The 18572-nt window shown below is 33.6% G+C and overlaps 1 protein-coding gene across 1 annotated transcript in view; it reads left to right on the top strand.

Annotated features, from left to right (window-relative positions):
* Positions 1-18079, top strand: part of XPR1 (xenotropic and polytropic retrovirus receptor 1) — a 106504-nt gene extending 88425 nt beyond the window's left edge. Inside the window, exons 12-15 of the mRNA XM_081122170.1 lie at positions 6919-7085; positions 9581-9720; positions 12724-12945; positions 15769-18079. Of these exons, the coding sequence (XP_080978296.1) occupies positions 6919-7085; positions 9581-9720; positions 12724-12945; positions 15769-15829 (590 nt within the window). The 3' untranslated portion in view covers positions 15830-18079. The remainder of the gene's footprint in view (positions 1-6918; positions 7086-9580; positions 9721-12723; positions 12946-15768) is intronic.
* Positions 18080-18572: the final 493 nt, after the last annotated feature.

Below are 18572 nucleotides of genomic sequence, written 5' to 3' on the forward strand. Positions count from 1 at the left end.
TCTAGTGCCCAGGTTCCTTCTAGGTCCCTTCTTGTTTAATATTCTGGAAGGGGTGCTGTGCTCTCTGATGAGGATTCCTCAGCAGTAGTTCAGTGCCTTCAGTGCAAATAGTCATTTCATTGTTTGAGTGAGCACACATAGTCCTGAAGTACTTCCTCTCTGGGGGTATGGCCAGTTTGTTACCCTATTTCTACCCTGAATAATAGGCTGCTCTGCCTGAATTTCCAAATTTTAGTCTTGTTATACTATAATAGAAACACTAATTTTTAAAAAATTCTCTAGGGAAACTTTTGTTCTATTAATTTTATAAAAGACATGCACAAAAAAATATTTTTTAGTCATTTGAATAAATGTTTTTATTTTTGGCTTACTATTGAAAGTAGCTCAAATCTTTAACGCTTTTGAAATTTGATATTTGCTGTAATTTCTCCAGCTTAATGCAGACAAGAAATAGATTATTGTATCACACAACAAATAGATTATTTTAGAATTTAGCATTTGTCAATATTTGCTTAAATCCTGCTGCTGCCATAAAAACAATTGTTTGATATTAATTGCTTCTGATTATTAATTTGACTTTAATAAGTGTTTCTTGAGTAGCTTTTATCTACTTGGCATTGTGCTAATTCAAAATATTATACTAACACTCTCATTTATATTTTACCTTAAATTGCCTTTAAAATGTTATAGTTTTGAATAACTTAAATTTTCATTGTACCTTTTCTCCTGTCCCCACTTTTCCCCTAACCCCTGGCAACCACTAATATGTTCTCCATTTAATTATTTTGTCATTTCAAGAGTGTTATATAAGTCGTATCATATATAGTCCTGGAACTGTTTGAGATCTGCTTTTTTTCACTCAGCATAATTCTCTGGAGATTCATCTAGGTTGTCACATCAATCAATAGTACAATAGTTCCTTTTTATTGTTGAGTAGTATTCCGTGGTATGGATGTATTGAAGTTTAACCATTCATCCACTGAATGACAGTGGTAGTGTTTCCAGTTTCAAGTTATTATGAATGTAGTTGCTATAAACATTCATGTATAGGGTTTTAGTGAACATAAATGATCATTTCTCTGTGATTAAATGCCCAAGAGTGCAATTGCTGGGTAATATGTTAGCTGCGTGTTTAGTTTTTTAAAAACAGCTAACCTATTTTCAGAGTGGCTATACCATTTTATCTTCTCATCAGCAATATGAGTGGTCCAGTTTCTTGCCAGCATTTTCTGATGTGACTATTATTTATTTAAGCCATCCTGATGAGTGTATAGTGATATCTCATTGTGGTTTTAATTTTGTTAAGCCGTTTTTCAAATGCGTATTTTCCGTCTGTATATCCTCTTCAGTGAAATGTTTATGTGTATCTTTTGCCCATTTTCCAATTGGATTATTTGGTTTTTTTAATTGTTGAGTTTTTAGAGTTCTTTATATATTTTAGATACTAGCCCTTTGTTGGATAATATTTAGACATTTTCTCCCAGTCTTTAGCTTGTCTTTTTAAAAAAATGAACTGTTCAGTAATGTAGCTTCTAACCACATGCAGCTACTGAGCACTCAAAATGTGCGTCTAATATGACGTTTGCTGTAAGTATAAAGTACAAACTAGATTTTGAATACTTAGTATGCAAAGAAGAGTGTAAAGATCTTATTGATAATTTTATAATGAATAAATATTAAAATCACATATACATTAGATTAAATCAAATGTATTACTAAAATAAATTTTACCTATTTCATTTTAATATTTAAAATGTGGTTATTAGAAAATGTAATATTACGTATGTTACTCTTCCTCTAGCTTTTCATGTGGCGTGCTTATTATTACTCAGGTGTCAACTCAGAGACCTCTGCATGACCATTATCTAAAGGAATTTTTCCAGTATCCATCTTGTCACCATGTCCTGTTTTCTTCATGGTTCTTTTCATTGTCTGAAATCGTCTTGTTTATTTATATATCTGATAATTGTCTACCCCCACTAAGTAGAAAGCTTCATTGGGCCAGGAAATATCTAGTATATAGTAGGTGTTACCTTACTGAATGAATGAATGAGTGAATGATTTCTATTCTGTTTAATGTGGCTCTCTCAGCCTCATAAATCTATTTAACTAAAGACTTAACTTTCAAGACTCAGCTCAAGCAGCACCTCCTCCAGGAAGCCTTTCCTGGTTGTTCCCTGAAAGCCTGGTGTATTGATTCCTCTTCTATGCACAATTCTACAATTGCACATTGTTTTTATTTGCTTTTTATCTCTCTCTTTTACATTTAGTCCTTAATAGTTCTTCAGTACATCTCCATTCTCTAAAATAGACCTGGTTATACAATAGACATTCAGCTTGTTTAATAGAAAAGGAAACAAACTTTTTTAGAGTTAATCTTAAGGATTTTAACTATATAGTAAATAATACAGCTTATAGTAGACACTCAACAAATATTTGTTGAATGAATAAATTAATTCCTATGTACTATTTATCTTTTTTATTACAAAAACAATATAGCCACATTAAAGGCTTGTTTAAATCATTTATAAAATATCACCACCCTAATAGCAGCTATTTTTCTTAGCTCATTTTCTTTCTGTCTTTTACTTTTCTTTTTAATTATAGAAGTAAAACATAGATATGTATATATCACTATAACAATGAAATTCAAATAATATAGAAATATATAAAGTTAAAGTTAAGTCCCTTTAATAATCTTATTTCTCACAAGAGGGATAACCACTTCTGTCTTTTTCTATAAAAATATTTTATATACAGTGTGAAATAATATGTATATAGTTTTAAATTCTTTTTTTTTTATGCCTTAGAAATGTTACTGATGTTATTACTTTATAGTCTTACCGAGTTGGGTTTTTTTTTCATTTTTGAGTTGAAATGAACTAAGAGAAACAATGCTGTCTAATACAAAAATAATCCTTGGATAAAGATTCCTGTTTCTAGGTTCCTCATTTATCCTTAGGCCTAATGATTTCCATTTTGGTCTCAATCATTTTAAGGTTCTGAATTTCCTATAATCACAAAGTTGGAAAGAGACTGGATTTAAAACCCAGATCTTCTAAGTTCAAATCCAATCATCTTTCCACTTATTGACTATCTCTCTGACCTTCAGCTTCCTTAACTGTAAGAGAGGAATAATAATGTCTGTCTTGCCTGCCCTGAGGATAAGTATGATAATCACCTGAGAAGGGGTAGTACTTGTGACTTCATATATAACTAAGATCCACTAAAGATCAGGGAATTATCTATATCCATTAATTTTCAGAGAGCCATATTAGTTTTATAATTCAGTGGTTTGATTATTTGGGTAATAGGAATAGAACTAGGATTTGCTGGATGCCAAACTCATTTATAACTCAGCTTACCTATATATCTTTGGGCTTTAAAAATGATGTCCAGTTTACATTATTTGTTTTCATATTTAATTTCAGATTATAAACTAGTAAACTACTACCAGAGTAGAAAGGTTTGGGTTGAAAATAAGACTATTCACTTTTTCTTCTCACATTGCTACTTTTTTCATTTTCAAAATAACTGCTCCGAAATATGGTTTAGGTCGACTTCCATGTGTAATTTTTCTGGTTTCTTTCTTAGCACTTTTCCTGACATACTATTTTGCTTTATCCTTCCTATGATGGTTGTGGGTACAAAAGTCTAAGAACTTTATTTTTATTTGTTTGAGGTTCAGTAGATGTCATTACCATAAATATGTCTAGTATGAATTATGCTTCTAACATGGCAGGTGTGTGATAGAAGCTTAGGGGTAAAATAGCAATGCCTTGATTTTCTGTGATTCTGAACATCATTAAAGTAGGCTACCAGAGTTAGCCAAGAGAGAATTAGATGTAATTGCTTGCCTAAAGTGATAATATTTTTCCAGTACATCTCTTGAATACCAATGAAGGCAGATGATTTCAGGGGGAAGTACTCCTCATTTGGGAAATGGGAAAGATGAAATAAGGGTAATAATTAAAGAGACCAAAAATGGAGCATATATATAGACCAGGTGTATGCTAATCATTGTTTGAAGAGTTCCATAAGATAAAACATTGCTTACCAAAATATTTTGTTAAATATATTCAGTTTTTTAAAAGTCAGTAAGTCCTTGTGTATGTTTCATAGTAATTTTATAGAAATAATATAGCCTTAGAAAGGGAGGCACTTGACCTGTTGGACCATTTTAAGAATTATACTCTAAGGATAGGACTTATATTTTAAAATCTAAGAGAAATAAAAGAAAATGAGCACATTGCTTTTACATTTCCCCCATAATCTCCTTTTATACAATAATTTGAACTCAGTAATATCAGTAGTTAGGAAAGAAAATAAACTTTCAGTGATAAGATACTACATACACTTACTTGAGAAATACTCATTTTGTTACCTCCTGATGAATGTATATTTTACTGTATTCTCAATTCATTACTTTTTCTAGCAAACAAAATGATGGTTTATTGTCATGTAAAGTAAATGAGATATTATATGTAAAGCACTTGGTACATAGTAAGCATTCCATTGAAAAAAGAGTTGTAAATATGATTTACAGTTAAGTTGCTTGTCTTAATCTTTGTGTTGATCTTGTTTTGAAAATGTGAGAAGAGTGTGAATTTTATTAAGTTGCTAAATTTGCTTTATTCTTTGCAAGCCATAGTAGATGAGTTATAGGATTTTTTAAATGCAACCATGATGCCAATAATTGAATTATACTACCAAGCTAGACCCTCTGTCAATAGAATGAGGTAAACAGATATGTCATAACACATCCAACTAAACCTAGATGTTTTGTTAGGCCTTTTAAGTTGATTCATATGGCACAATGCTGTAGTATAAATATCCAACCCAATTTGCTTTTGATGAAAAAAATTTTTGCAGAAGTAATCTAAACCTGAAAATGTGCTTATATCCAAGCTTAACTGTTCATTAGAATCACTTATGGGCTATTTTAAAAATATTTGTTTCTGTTCCCTACCACTGACTTTCCAGAAGAAGCTACACAGTGGTGTGCTGGTATATGTTTAACAAACCAACTCTTGAGTGGGAGTAGGGAGAGGGGGCACTGATTTGCATGCTTGCTAATTTCCATGGTGTAAGTATTTCTACCATAGCCAGTTTCAAGCTACTAAGATGATAACATTGAATGCTGGGAAAAGATACATAACATTGTATGTAGTGTTTCCATCATACAGGTACAATAAGCATACATAACCTAAAAGAAGAATAATAGCAAAATTTAGTAAAATAATTAGGAAGTGATGAATTTTGAGTTTTTATTACCTTTTTTCTTAATGTAACTAATTGTAAGTTTAGGTAATTTAATTTTTAATAATGACTGTATTTACCAACCAACTTACAAAGTTTTTGAAAATTTAACAGTTGGCTCTCATGATCTGGTACAAACTGACTTTACACAACAGTGGAGCTCTGAGATATCTGTATTTTTTTAACCAACTAACTAATTATGCAAGCAGCCTGCCAACGGTTTATTTTTTTAAAGTACAGACCTGATCCTATACCTTTCTAGCCTCATTTCAGGTCATACCCATTCCCTACGCCTTCTGTGTTTCACCCATACTAGGTTTAGATTTCTTGCAGCTTCTCAGATACACCTTGCCCTTTCCCACCTGCGTGCCTTTTCATCATCCTTCAGCCTTGAATGGCCTTGCCTCATCTGCCTGACTTTTGCAGCACTATTTATTTATCTTTCTAGAAATAACTCAAATGCTGCTTCCTCTGGTTTCCTACTGTTGGAAACATTCCAGTTCTTCTTGATGTTCTCATAGTACTTTGTTTATAATTCATTTTGAACTCACATTTATCATCAGTAACAAATGGTTGTTTCACTTACTAGATTATAAATGGCCAAAGGGTGCCTTTGAATCATACTGTACTTAACACTTTAATACCTGAAAATTATTAATAAACACTTGTTTAATAGAAAGGATTGTGGATAGTGCATGATGCATTATTTACTTTCTATGCCTTTGGGAAACTAAAATTTAAACTTATTTGGAATTAGATGTTTTGTCTGATGATTTTCCCTGATGATTCAGGACCATATTAGTAGTTATATGCCTATATCCTGCACCTAGAGAACACAAATAATATTATGATGACTCTTGAGCTTAACAAAGAAGAATTTCATTAGAGAACACATGAAGCACTTAAGAGTGAAAAAAAAGGACTAAATTGTATATTTAATAATTTGCAAATTATTTTTATTATTTTGATTTAGCACACTTTATTTTATTCTCAGCATAAAGCCAAAAGTTACTTTATAGTGTTCTCAACATAAAGTCACATTGGGCCTTTGTAGCAATAAACAGCCTCTGTAAGGAGCAAAATATCATGCTTTGTTTGTGGTTTTAGAGAAATTTGCTTGTATACATGTTCTTAATGATAAATTTCTCATCAGTTGGTTGCTTTCTGGTAATTTAGGAAATTATCTGATTGTCATCACATAAGCATTGACAAGATCTAAGTGTATGAAGGAAATATTGTTCTAAAATAAAAACAACCCAATAATTTTTTTGATTCAAGTGCATTGCATTCCTTGTTAAGTGGTGTTTCATAAATTTTTTCATCTTTGACCCTAAGCTGCCACCTGATGGCAGAAATTAAAATTACATCATTTGCAATATTTAAAACCTCCATTGCAATTATTGAGATTTTTATGTATTCGACATAGAGCCTCCAAAACTCCAAATGCACATTTGTACAAAGTTTGTGACTCTGACAAGTGTTTGATGACTACTTTGGACTTCAGGAGTATCAGATGTTTTATTTAACTTTTGTGAGACAATGATCCTACTATGGAGATTGTTTAAGATCTTACTTCCTTTATGGAGATATAATTAGTTTTATTTAATGAAGAATTTTACTTGAATGTAGTAATTTTCCTTTTCTCTTTTCTTTCTTCAGAACAAGATCACTCAGACACGAGAGTATTCTTTTACCTGTGGATTGTCTTTTGTGTCATCAGTTCCTGCTATACCCTCATCTGGGATCTGAAGATGGACTGGGGTCTCTTTGATAAGAATGCAGGAGAAAACACCTTCCTCCGGGAAGAGATTGTATACCCTCAAAAAGTATGTACAGTGTTTGTTTAAAAAAACAAACAAGCCAAACCTCCAGTGTACCACCATCTAAATCCTATTGCAATATATACCCAATCCCAACCTAATATAATTATAAAAAACAACTCTTTACTAAAAAATCCTGATTTAGTCAGCAAAAATGTATCAGGTGTTTACTGTATGCTGGGCACTGTAGAAAATGAAAACAAAATTCTGGATTGCAAAGAGGCCATAAACTATATTATAAACAAATAAGTAAACAGATTACAATACCACGTAATAAAGACTAACATAGAGGAACAAATAGCTTGCTATAATTTATTATTTATTTTTGAAAATGCAATTCCCTCCACTCAAATGCCCTCTCTCCCCTTTGTCTGCCTTGCAAACCCCTATTCCTCCCTTTTAAAAGTCAGTTTAGTTTAGTTTCTCTAAGGAGCTTTTCTTTATTTCTCTAAGCATATTTTAGCTATTCATCCTAATCCCATTTTACAAACTTCATTGTAGCAGTTGTCACATTGTATTATCTGTTTAGGTATCCATATCCCTCACTGCCCTGCATAGTTTCTGGCGTATAGTAGACTTTTTTGTGGAATGAATGTATAAATACTTGCCTGAATGAGCAGTGCTGTGAAAGCACAGGAAAGGGAGTGCCTGATTGCTTGGTGCATCAAGAAAGCTGCTTTCGTTTATTTCAACCAGTTTTTTACCAGTGCCAGTTCAACCTGAAATATTTGGATAATTCCTTAGGAATTATTTTCAGATTTATCTATATATGAAGAAAAACATGAAAGGCTGAATTAAAAAGTCAAAAGACCAAGAGTATCTTTACTCACATATTGATAAGATATTAAACAGTGAACTGGGAATCCTGATAAGTGAATTCTAACCCTTGCTCACTCTCTAACTAGCTATATAACTTTAGGCAACCTAACTACAGTGCATTCTCTTCTATAAGGCAGGGTGTTGCACTAGGTTATCTCTTTATCCTTTCCCAGTTCTAAAATTATGTAATGGGGAGAGGAGTATAGATTGAGTCTCTAATATTTTATACTATGTCAGAATGTCACCAGTACCTCAAAATGGTACTTTGAAAAGCGTGTGAATGTGTAATATTCAGTTGGTGAATAGGGAAGGCTGTTTTCAAGTGTGAGAATTTAGGATAAATGACAGGAGAGTGGCTACAAAGAATGATGATATGTAACATGTAGTGTAACAAGGTAAGCAAATGAAGACAGAAAAGGAGATATTCATTGACAGTGATCTTTTTCATGTAAACTGTAGCAATAATCCCAATGTGCAAACATAGAATATATTACCAAGTCGTTAGATATATCTTCATAAATCTCCTTTGAAAAGAAAATCAGTAATGGTAAGCACAAGTCAGAGAACAGACATGAGCTCTGGTAAAAATGGTCCTTTGGTGCCCACCAAATGTATGAGTGGCCTTATTGCTCCTCCTATTGTTCTTGCCTTACTGAGAGAGAGAATAATACATTTATTTATTATGCTGATTGCATAGATGAACTGTTTGTATCTTTATGTAAATGTTAATCTATCCCTCCTTTTAAATAGTTCTAATTTACTTGTTTCAATATAATAAAATTAGTGAATAGAATCTTTCAATCGGTTTCTTTTTACTACATATTTTCATGACCCTAGAAAATAAAGTATATGCTTTCCTAAAAATTTGCAAATTTGCCACATCTTTTTCAATTTCTAAAAGGTAAATATTGGAATAGAATTCATTCCCCTTAAAAAGGGAAGAAAGTATTTGTGGAGACCAGTGGAGCTTCATTTAAAAATTAAGAACATGACTCTGAACCTTAAAATCACGGTGGTGTTTCTCTCTCTCCCTCTCCCTCCCTTCTTTTCTCTAAAATCAATCAAAAAGAAAGTGCATATAGCCCGGCCAGGCGTGGCTCAGCAGTTGAGCATCGACCTAGGATCCAGAAGATCGGGGTTCGATTCCCCGTCAGGGCACATGCCCGGGTTGCGGGCTGCAGCTGATCAATGACTTTCTCATCATTGATGTTTCTATCTCTCTCTCTCTCCCTCTCCTTTCCTCTATCTGAAATCAATAAAGATATATTTTTTTTAAAAAGTGCATATAACACAGTTAATAAACCTGTTAAATCTTTTCTAATATTAGATGTTGAGACATTAGCATATCAAGTGTATATTAGAATGTCATCTTAATCAGATTGAGGATCTCATCGGGCTTGTATTTCTGGGGTCTAGAAGGGAGTCTGGTATATAATATGGGAATGAAATTATATTTGTTAAATGATTACAGAAATTCAGTTAAACTTCATTTTAAATATTGCACCCTTTAAGAAGAAAAAATAAATTTGTGAAATCTTTCTAAAATATAAAATGGAATAAAAACTTTTTTTTCTTGAATCTGTGCTTGTTGGTAAGGTGTATGTGTTTTGTTGCTGTGATAGGTGTGCTTATTTGTGAGAAACATGATGGTAGGTGTACTCAATTTGCTTATTATTTCTCAGGCCTATTACTACTGTGCCATCATAGAGGATGTGATACTGCGCTTTGCTTGGACTATCCAAATCTTAATTACCTCCATGACTAAGTTGCCTCATTCTCGGGACATCGTTGCTACTGTCTTTGCTCCCCTTGAAGTTTTCCGGTAAGCAAACTACTGAAAAGTTTATCAAGGATTCTTTTTATCTGAAAGATGTCTGAATTAACATTTATTAAAACTTATACTTGAAAAGCTTAAATTTTATAACTTTTCTCAATGTTATTAGCCTCAGAGTTGGAAAATTCTGTAGGACTAAGAGATTAATTTTTACAAAGTTAAATAACTACTGATGATGGCATATATGCTTTTTTTAGAATTGAGCTCCATTGGAAGGGTCATGAGTAAAATTTAGGAAGTAAAAAGTCCAGAACAGAAATTAAAATGAAAATCTTTTGAGAATCATTTTTTGCAATCTGTCAGTCTTGGTTATTCAGCCCAGTTTTCTTACTGGAAACAAAAAAATGCTGGGTAATGTTTTAAATCTGCCTAAAAACATCAATGCTTTAACAAGATAGCCCCAAATCTAAGTAAAAGCAGGTACCCCAGTATAAGCAGAGCACTAAAGGCAATTTTGCACTAAAGCAATTTGCCAAATTAGAGACGAGATGCAGTCATGATAGCCAGTTCAAATTTGTATGTACCTAATAACATAGCTTAAAAATATGACATTGCTAAAAAGTAGAAATAGATGAATTTACAATTTTAGAGGATGATTTTAACATACTTTTCTCAGTAATAAACATGTACTCAGTTAGCCAATTTGACCTGCACTGTATACAACAAATACTAAATACACATTCTTTTAAATGCATGTAGAATTAACAAAATTAACCATATGCTGGGACATAAAGGAAATTTTAGAAGATTAAAATCACAAAAAGATAACTGAAAATTTCCAAATATTTAGAAATTAAGCAGTACACGTCTAATGGGTCAAAAATGAAATTGCAATGGAAATTAAAAAAATATTTTGAACAGAATGAAATTGAAAATGTGACAAAAGACAATGTAGAATGCAGCTAAAGCCATGCTAAGGACATGTATAGCCTTAGATGTCTATGTTAGAAAAGCATACAGCTTAAAATATTAGAAAAATTTAAAAACAGAAAATCAAACCCAAAAGAAAGTAGAAGGAAGGAAATACAAAAAACAAATGAACGGAATAGAATATAAACATACAATAGAGAAAAAGTAACAAGGCAGAGTTCTTTAAAAAGACTAATAAAATTGATAAAATGCCTAAACAGGATGATCAAGCAAAAGAAAGCAGGCACAAATTGCAAATGTCAAAAATACTGAAGATTTTTTTAAAAAGCCAGATGATACTGAGTAATTTTATGCCAATAAATTTTAAAATATAAATGAAATAGACAAATTCTTTGAAAAGCACGTTTACCAAAACCAATAAGAAGAGATAGAAAATTGGATAAGTTTATATCTATTAAAGAAATTAAATCCATGTTAAAATCTTCCCTACAAAGAAAACTACAGACCCAGGGAATTCTTCCAAATATATATGAGTAGGAAATACTATCAGTTGTACAGGGACTTCTTCCTGGGAAAAGAGTCAATAAAAGGAGTACTTCCCAATTCATTTTATGCAGCTATCATGACTTTGATATCTAAACCTACAAGGACATTTCAAGAAAGACCAATCTATCTCACATACAGAGATGCAGATTTCCTGAATATTAGCTAATGAATCCAACAATTTATAAACAGGATAATACATCATAACCAAGTTAAGTTCATTCTGGGAATGTAAAATTTAATATTTAAAATCATTTAACATTTAAAAATCAGTCTGTGTAACACTACATTAATAAAGGGGGAAACCCCTCAATATATGTAGAAAACACCATTAAAATAAGTCAATATGTCACAAACAACTAGAAAATGAAAAATTTAAAAACCATACCATTTTGAATAGCATCAGAATATATAAAATACCTAGGAAAAAATTTAATGAAAGATGTGTGTGTGAAAATTGACAAACCAGTTCTGTAATTTATATGGAAATAGTAAGATTCAGGAATATCCAAGAACATCTTGGAAAGAATGAAGTTAAAGGACTTATACTCTCAAACATCAAGACTTATTATATAGTTACAGTAATTAAGACAATGTCTGGTGTTTTGTGAAAGAATAGACACTGTCCACTGGAACAGAATAGGAAGTCCAGAAACATCCACACATGCGTTCACACTATCTGATTTATGACAAACATGACTAAATAACAGTGGAGAAAAACAGGTTTTTTAATAATGATATCTAGTCACCTATGTAGAGGGGAAAAATGAATCTCAGCTCCTACAGCAGACTAATGAATGGTAAAATCAATGAATTCCCTGAAGCTAACATAATGGGGCCATAAATTTAGGCTGCTTTGGTGTGTGGTAATGTTATCTTTCTTATTTCTTCTGCTCAGAATCCTCATTTGTTTTCCATCACCCTTAAAGTTTAAACTCTTTACCATGGCATATAAGGCCCTCTGTGGGTGAGGCTCTTTTCTGCCTTGCCATCTTCATCTCCTGCCATTTTAACCGTGCTATTCCACTCCAGCCCCACTAAGCACCTTCTGTTTTTCAGCACACCAAAAGCCTTTCCAACTTGGGGCCTTATACTTTCTATTTCCTCTGCCTAGGACACTTTTCTCAGGGTTTTACATGACTTGCTTCCTTGCATCAGTCAGATTTCTACTAGATGCCATCTCTTCAGAGAAGCATGTTCTATCTCCTTGCCCTGCTTTATTTTCTTTAGTGCACTTACCATTAGCTAATTATTATGATGTCTCTGCCACTAGAAATCACACTCCATAAGGGCAGAGATTTGGTCTGTCATATTGCAGGCACTCAATAAATATATGTTCAATAAAGTGAAAGAATGAGTACTCTGAAACTGCATTCCATGTCCCTCTGTTTGCCTATCTCATTCTTGTTCCCCTACCCCCCCACCACCACTCCATCTTTGCTATTATATTTTAATATTCTAGCCCTTAGTTCCTTATTTTTTGTGTCTATGCATGGGAACTTGATATACTGGAAGGTTTACAGGTTATAGTAGTATGTTTACATTTTATAAGAAATTTCCCTACTCCATTTTGCTAAGGCGATTTGTGTGGAACTTCTTCCGCCTGGAGAACGAACATCTGAATAACTGTGGTGAATTCCGTGCGGTGCGGGACATCTCTGTTGCCCCTCTGAATGCAGATGATCAGACACTTTTGGAGCAGATGATGGACCAGGAAGATGGGGTACGAAACCGCCAGAAGAACCGGCCATGGAAGTACAGCCAGAGCATATCCCTGCGCCGGCCTCCCCTTGCTTCTCAGTACGTATAGCTTCCACTTCTGTGAGATGAATTTCCTTCAGGTTTTAGCACTGGATAACATTAAACTAAGAAGCTATCAGGGTGTAACAATCGATATTGCTGGCATTCAGCCACTTTTCACCTGCTAAAAACAGTAATAACAGTAATTTCATAGGACCCAACCTATAGAATGTCTTAATGAGCACATAGAGTAAAAGGACATTAATACATTATTGCCCACTAATTTGGTGTTAAAATTACACTGGAGAAAATTTGTTGGAGAATAATTTATTTGACTCTTCATTATGTTTTGTATACAGATAATTTTCAAGTTATAAACCATAGGAATCCTGGCTCTGCCACTTGCCATCTATGTAACCTTGGTCAAATTACTTAATTTCTCCATATTAGCCCTCATCTGTAAATTGGGATTAATATAGTCTCTGCTTATAGGGTGGCTAAGTGGATTAAATTTGTTGTGGCATGGGATTTAGACATTTCCTCAAAGAAAGAGCTCAATAACTATAAGCTATTTTTATTTTCTTACTAAATACCTACAGTAGTATATTTGATCAGTTATTGACTTTGTATGTTGCAAAAAATAACGATAAATGTAGGATATAATGTGGCTGCATTTGAAATTTAGAGATAGTGCATATCACAGTGGGTTGGAAGGAAGGAGGGGACTTAAAGTTGAGCATGAGCAGTTTTCTAAAGGATAAAGGAGTGTTTGAATAGGCCAGAGGCACAGTAAGGACATAAAAGTGGGAATAGGGGACCAAAAAAAAAAACATGTGACTAGAACTATAGTAAGAAAATTTAGCTGAAGGGATGAAATATGATTGTAAAAGGCTGAAAAGTGCCAGCTTGATCATGTAGGCAGGAAAGAGGCACAATTTTTTCATAGAAGAATGGCATTATGAAAGTAGTAGTTTCATAAGTTTTAATGGCACTGCAGTATATACTTTTCAGTATTTTTAAGTATGAGACATTAAGGACTTAGATTCGAATGCTTACTATAGGACTAAAAGGAATGGAAGGAGATGTTTTAAAGGAAGTAAAAAAAATAGGACGTGGTAATGATAACCTATAACCTATAAATAGAGGGGAGCAGTGTATAAATTGCCCAACTTTTAAATAGAATTTGGAAATTCTCTGAAGAGAAGAAGGTAGAGAAAAGTGAGCAAGGAACTGAGTCTTAGGGAACAAACACAGGCTAGAGAAAAAAATAAATGAAAGGGGAAGAAAAGGAATAGTCAGGGATCAGTAGGAAGAACTTCAAAACAAAGCATAATACTGTTATAGCATGGAAGCAGAGTTTTGAAGAAGCAGGAGGAGGGGTTGTGGGGGTTAGTGAGGTAAGCAAGATAAATGCCACAAAGGGCTAGAAGACAGTGCTGTAGGTGGTTATCTCATTGAGCTGCTAAATTTGAAAATTAATCCTTGTTTGTTGCCAGCAGAGGGCAATCTAAACATACACTATTTCAGTTTCAAAAACAAGGAAGCTCTTTGGCAATAGATTATGTCCAATTTCAGGTGTTTATGGGAAAACACTGGAATACTAGATTGCAACCAGAAGATGATTTTTAGAACAATGGAGCAGGTTCTGTACAAGGAAAGAGCAGGGAATCTAAAATAAGATCTGAATTTGAGTACTTTGTGACTCATACAACCTTTAACACATCCTTAACCTTTTGAACGTCAGTTTCCAACTCTGTCAAGTAGTACTAATAATACCTACTTCACCAAATACCACTTTCACCTTATGGGACTTATGAGTTAATTTAACGTGATCTAATCCCATTGTTCATCCAGTGAAGGAATCTCTTCCACAGCATCCTGAATAGATGGTCATCTTATGCTGATTGATACCATCAGTGGCAATGAAGTTTATAATTACACAAGGCACATGATGTGATTGTTGGATAGTTATCGTGGTAAATAGCTTATGGGGGACTGAGGTACGTTTCACTATAACTTCAACCAGTTGATCCTAGTTGGGCTCTCTAAGGTATTGATAGAGGACACACATGATGACGCTAACACTTGAATCCTCTGAAGTCTAGATTAGCGTCCTTGGTATTCCTACTCTGTAATTCTTTTCTTGATCATTGCAATCTCTAGTACCTTTCTAGCCCAAAACAGGAGAAGACACATAACACATTTTCCGAGCTCCTCCCGATCAGATCCTATGGACTCCAAGCAAGCTCAGTGTGTTTCTTTTCCAAGGAGACTAAGTTATCAGAAAGAGCCCAACTAGGGTCATTTGTCAACTTTTTTAAGACAACTGTCATGCCTCTCCTTAGGTCTTGCCTTCTGCACGCTAACTCCTGATTTTTCATGTATACCTCAGATGGTATTATTTCTGTCATCCTCATCATAATTCTTTATATTTGTTGAATGCTTTACTGATATTTTTATATCCATTTTCTTACTTGATATTTACACTCTCCATGAGGTGAGAGTAGTAGTATGTATATTATGTATTATTATTACTACTTTACTGAAATGAAAATTGGCACTCCAAGAGGTTAAAGAGATACATCATAAAATCAGTCAGTACTCCAACTCAAATCTTCTTATTGCAGAATACTACTCTCTGTTGCACATGTCCTGCCATTGTTCTTGTTACCTTCCTCTGGTTGCAATCTAGTTTCCTTGTGTTTTCCCAGTAATACCTGAAATTGAATATGAAACTTCAGGAATAGTCTATCTGGGATAGTATATAGTGTCTGTTTAGGATCTCTTCTTAATGATGGTAAGATTGGAAGTGGACTTAATACTGTGGATGTGTTTGTATTTTAGTAATGGACTAAGTGTTCTTTTTCTCCTTATTACCACTAGGTCCAAGACTCGTGACACTAAGGTATTGATAGAAGACACAGATGATGAAACTAACACTTGAATCCTCTGAAGTCTAGATTAACATCCTTGGTTTTCCTACTCTGCAATTCTTTCCTCGACCAACGCAACCTCTAGTACCTTTCCAGCCGAAAACAGGAGAAGATACATAACACATTTTCCGAGCTCTTCCAGATCGGATCCTATGGACTCCAAACAAGCTCACTGTGTTTCTTTTCTTTTATTTTGGTTTAATTTTCATTTTCTATTTTTAAAACAAATATTTACTTCATTTTGCCAATCAGAGGACATTTTAAGGAACAAAAACATAGTATCAAATGGATTGTTTACAATCACAAGGACGCAGAAACCTATCAGGATGAAGAACCGGCATTGCAAGGACCCTCTGATGGGATGGTACTGAGATACCTTGGCTTCTGCTTGGCCCGGTTTTGACTGGTTGAAACCGGACATTGGTTTTTAAATTTTTTGTCAGTTTATGTGGAGAATTTTTTCCTTTCCTTCATACCCAGCGCAAAAGCACTGGCTGCACTTGCAGGGAAAGTGCAACTTAGAGCAGTACCTTCATTCATGAAGCTACTTTTTAATTTGATGTAACTTTTCTTATTTTGGGGAGGGTTGCTGGGTGGGTGGGAAATGTGATGTATTTGTTACATATAGTTTTCTCATTATTTATGAAACTTAACCATAAAAGAATGATATAACTCCTGTGCAATGAAGGTGATGACAGTGAAAGAAGACGGGGAAGCTAATGTTGGACAGCATTTATGAGGGTTTAGTCCACAATACCTCTTTCAAGAGGCAACTTGCACCCGTTTGACTTTTTCTTTTCTTTCTTTTTAGTTTTAAGCCAAAGCTTCATTACTGATTTTCTAAGTTGCTGCTGCTTTAGAATTCTGAGCATGTCTGTCATAACAAAGCATCCATCCACACACTGTCACACAACCAGTTGAAATTTATTTAAGAGGTCTGATACCTTTTTTTCTTTAAGGAGCAGATGTGGAATACATTTGCCCATATTCCAACCATAACAACTCAAGTTATGCCTTATTAAGCTTCAGCATGTAGGGTAATTGAAGTACAGCCTTTACTAACTCTGAATTAGAAGACAATGCTATTTCAGAGATTCTACACCCTTATTGGATAGCTTTTCTTCTGGGCTCACTTCCGTTAGCCTGAATGTGATCAAATTAAGTTTGTCTTGGGGAAACCATGTTTTTGAGAGCATAGAACAAATTATCCTTCCTCTTTCACATTACGCTGATAAAACAGACCTTGGCAGCCATTTCTCCCAGCAGTTTTAAAGGTGAACATTGGACTGCATGCCCTCCTCTGATAGAAAACACGCTTTTATAATTTTGGGGTCTAAGCTTGGTCATACACAAAAAGTACATTATTTAGACATTTCAGACTATCATGGTCTGTACACAATGTCCATTTTCACTTTGTCTAATTTCTATGTTCCTAACCTTAACCCAAATAATCCCAAAAACTGTAAAGGATTTTATTCTTGAATGTGGTTAGCATTAAGTTTAGCATTTCATTATCTAACACAATTAATTTAAATACCAGGAAAAGTAAAATGTGTTTGAATCCTCCTGTCCCCCCAGATTCAGATCAACATCAGTGGATTTATGAAATTAAATTACTTCTGTCACTTTCAGTTTAATTTTAGACAAAGGAACAAATGAGTGGAAGGGCAACTGTTATCACTTAATCTAAAAAACATATGGTTACTGCCCCTTAATATATCCCTTTTATTATCAGCTCTTCTCCCATGCATCACAAGTCTTTACTTATCCTTGTCATAATTTCAGTAGATTATATTAATGTTACTCTCTTATTATCAAAATTCTATCAATTAACTGACAAATAGTTTCTTTTTAAAGGAGTTTCTTCCATCTTTATTCTGAAAAGCTAAAATTTCGGAATCGAGATTTTTTTTCTTCTCCTGAAAAATCAGACAACTTTATGGCTTTTATTGCTTTTTTTGTGTGTTTTGCCAAGCATATTTCTTGTCCCAAAACTGAAGAGGAAAAGTTTAATTACTGAGTTGGGGCTTTTTTTAGTTTAAATAAATTGAATCATTTATAATAATCAGTGATAACGAGTTAGTGCCCCTTAATAGATTAAAGGTGGCATTATTAATTTTTTCCTAACTCTTGTTTTGTACTTTAAAACTATGGGGGAAATATCACTGGTCTGTCAAGAAATAGCAGTAATTATTACTGAATTATATAGATAAGTCCAGTAAACCTGTCATTTCTTGTACAAATAAAATCGGTGGTACTAATGTGTATCCAGAGCAATTTGAATTATCAACTCCATTCTCTATTAGTAAACCTATTTAAAGACACACATAAGATCTTACAGTTGACTTCTGTCATATGAACTCCTCAGTGTGTCCTATGGCCAGTTTGGTCTTTCTTCAACTGTTATGATTCTAGGCCCTAATCAGTATTATTTATTCATAGAAAATACAGTGTTAGAATGTATTTCTTTTCTGGTGTGTTTGTCCTATTAGCATAGTCTATTCAAAAATGATAAGGCTTATGTAACTTTCAGCTTACCATGACAGATGCTTAAATATATATTTAAACACACACACAGCTTTATATTTCTCCTAAAGCTGTAAAGAGAAAAATAGGCTTTTCCTCATCAAGAGGAAACAGTTTGGGAAACAATATACATTTAATTTTTTTCCTCCAAAAAAGGCCATGCATATTTTTCTCTCCTAAATTTTATATGTTCTAGTAGTTGGCAATGCTATGTCCAACCTAAAATTT

Source organism: Miniopterus schreibersii, assembly GCF_964146895.1.
Source record: "Miniopterus schreibersii genome assembly, chromosome: 19".
Classification (NCBI taxonomy): Eukaryota; Metazoa; Chordata; class Mammalia; order Chiroptera; family Miniopteridae; genus Miniopterus; species Miniopterus schreibersii.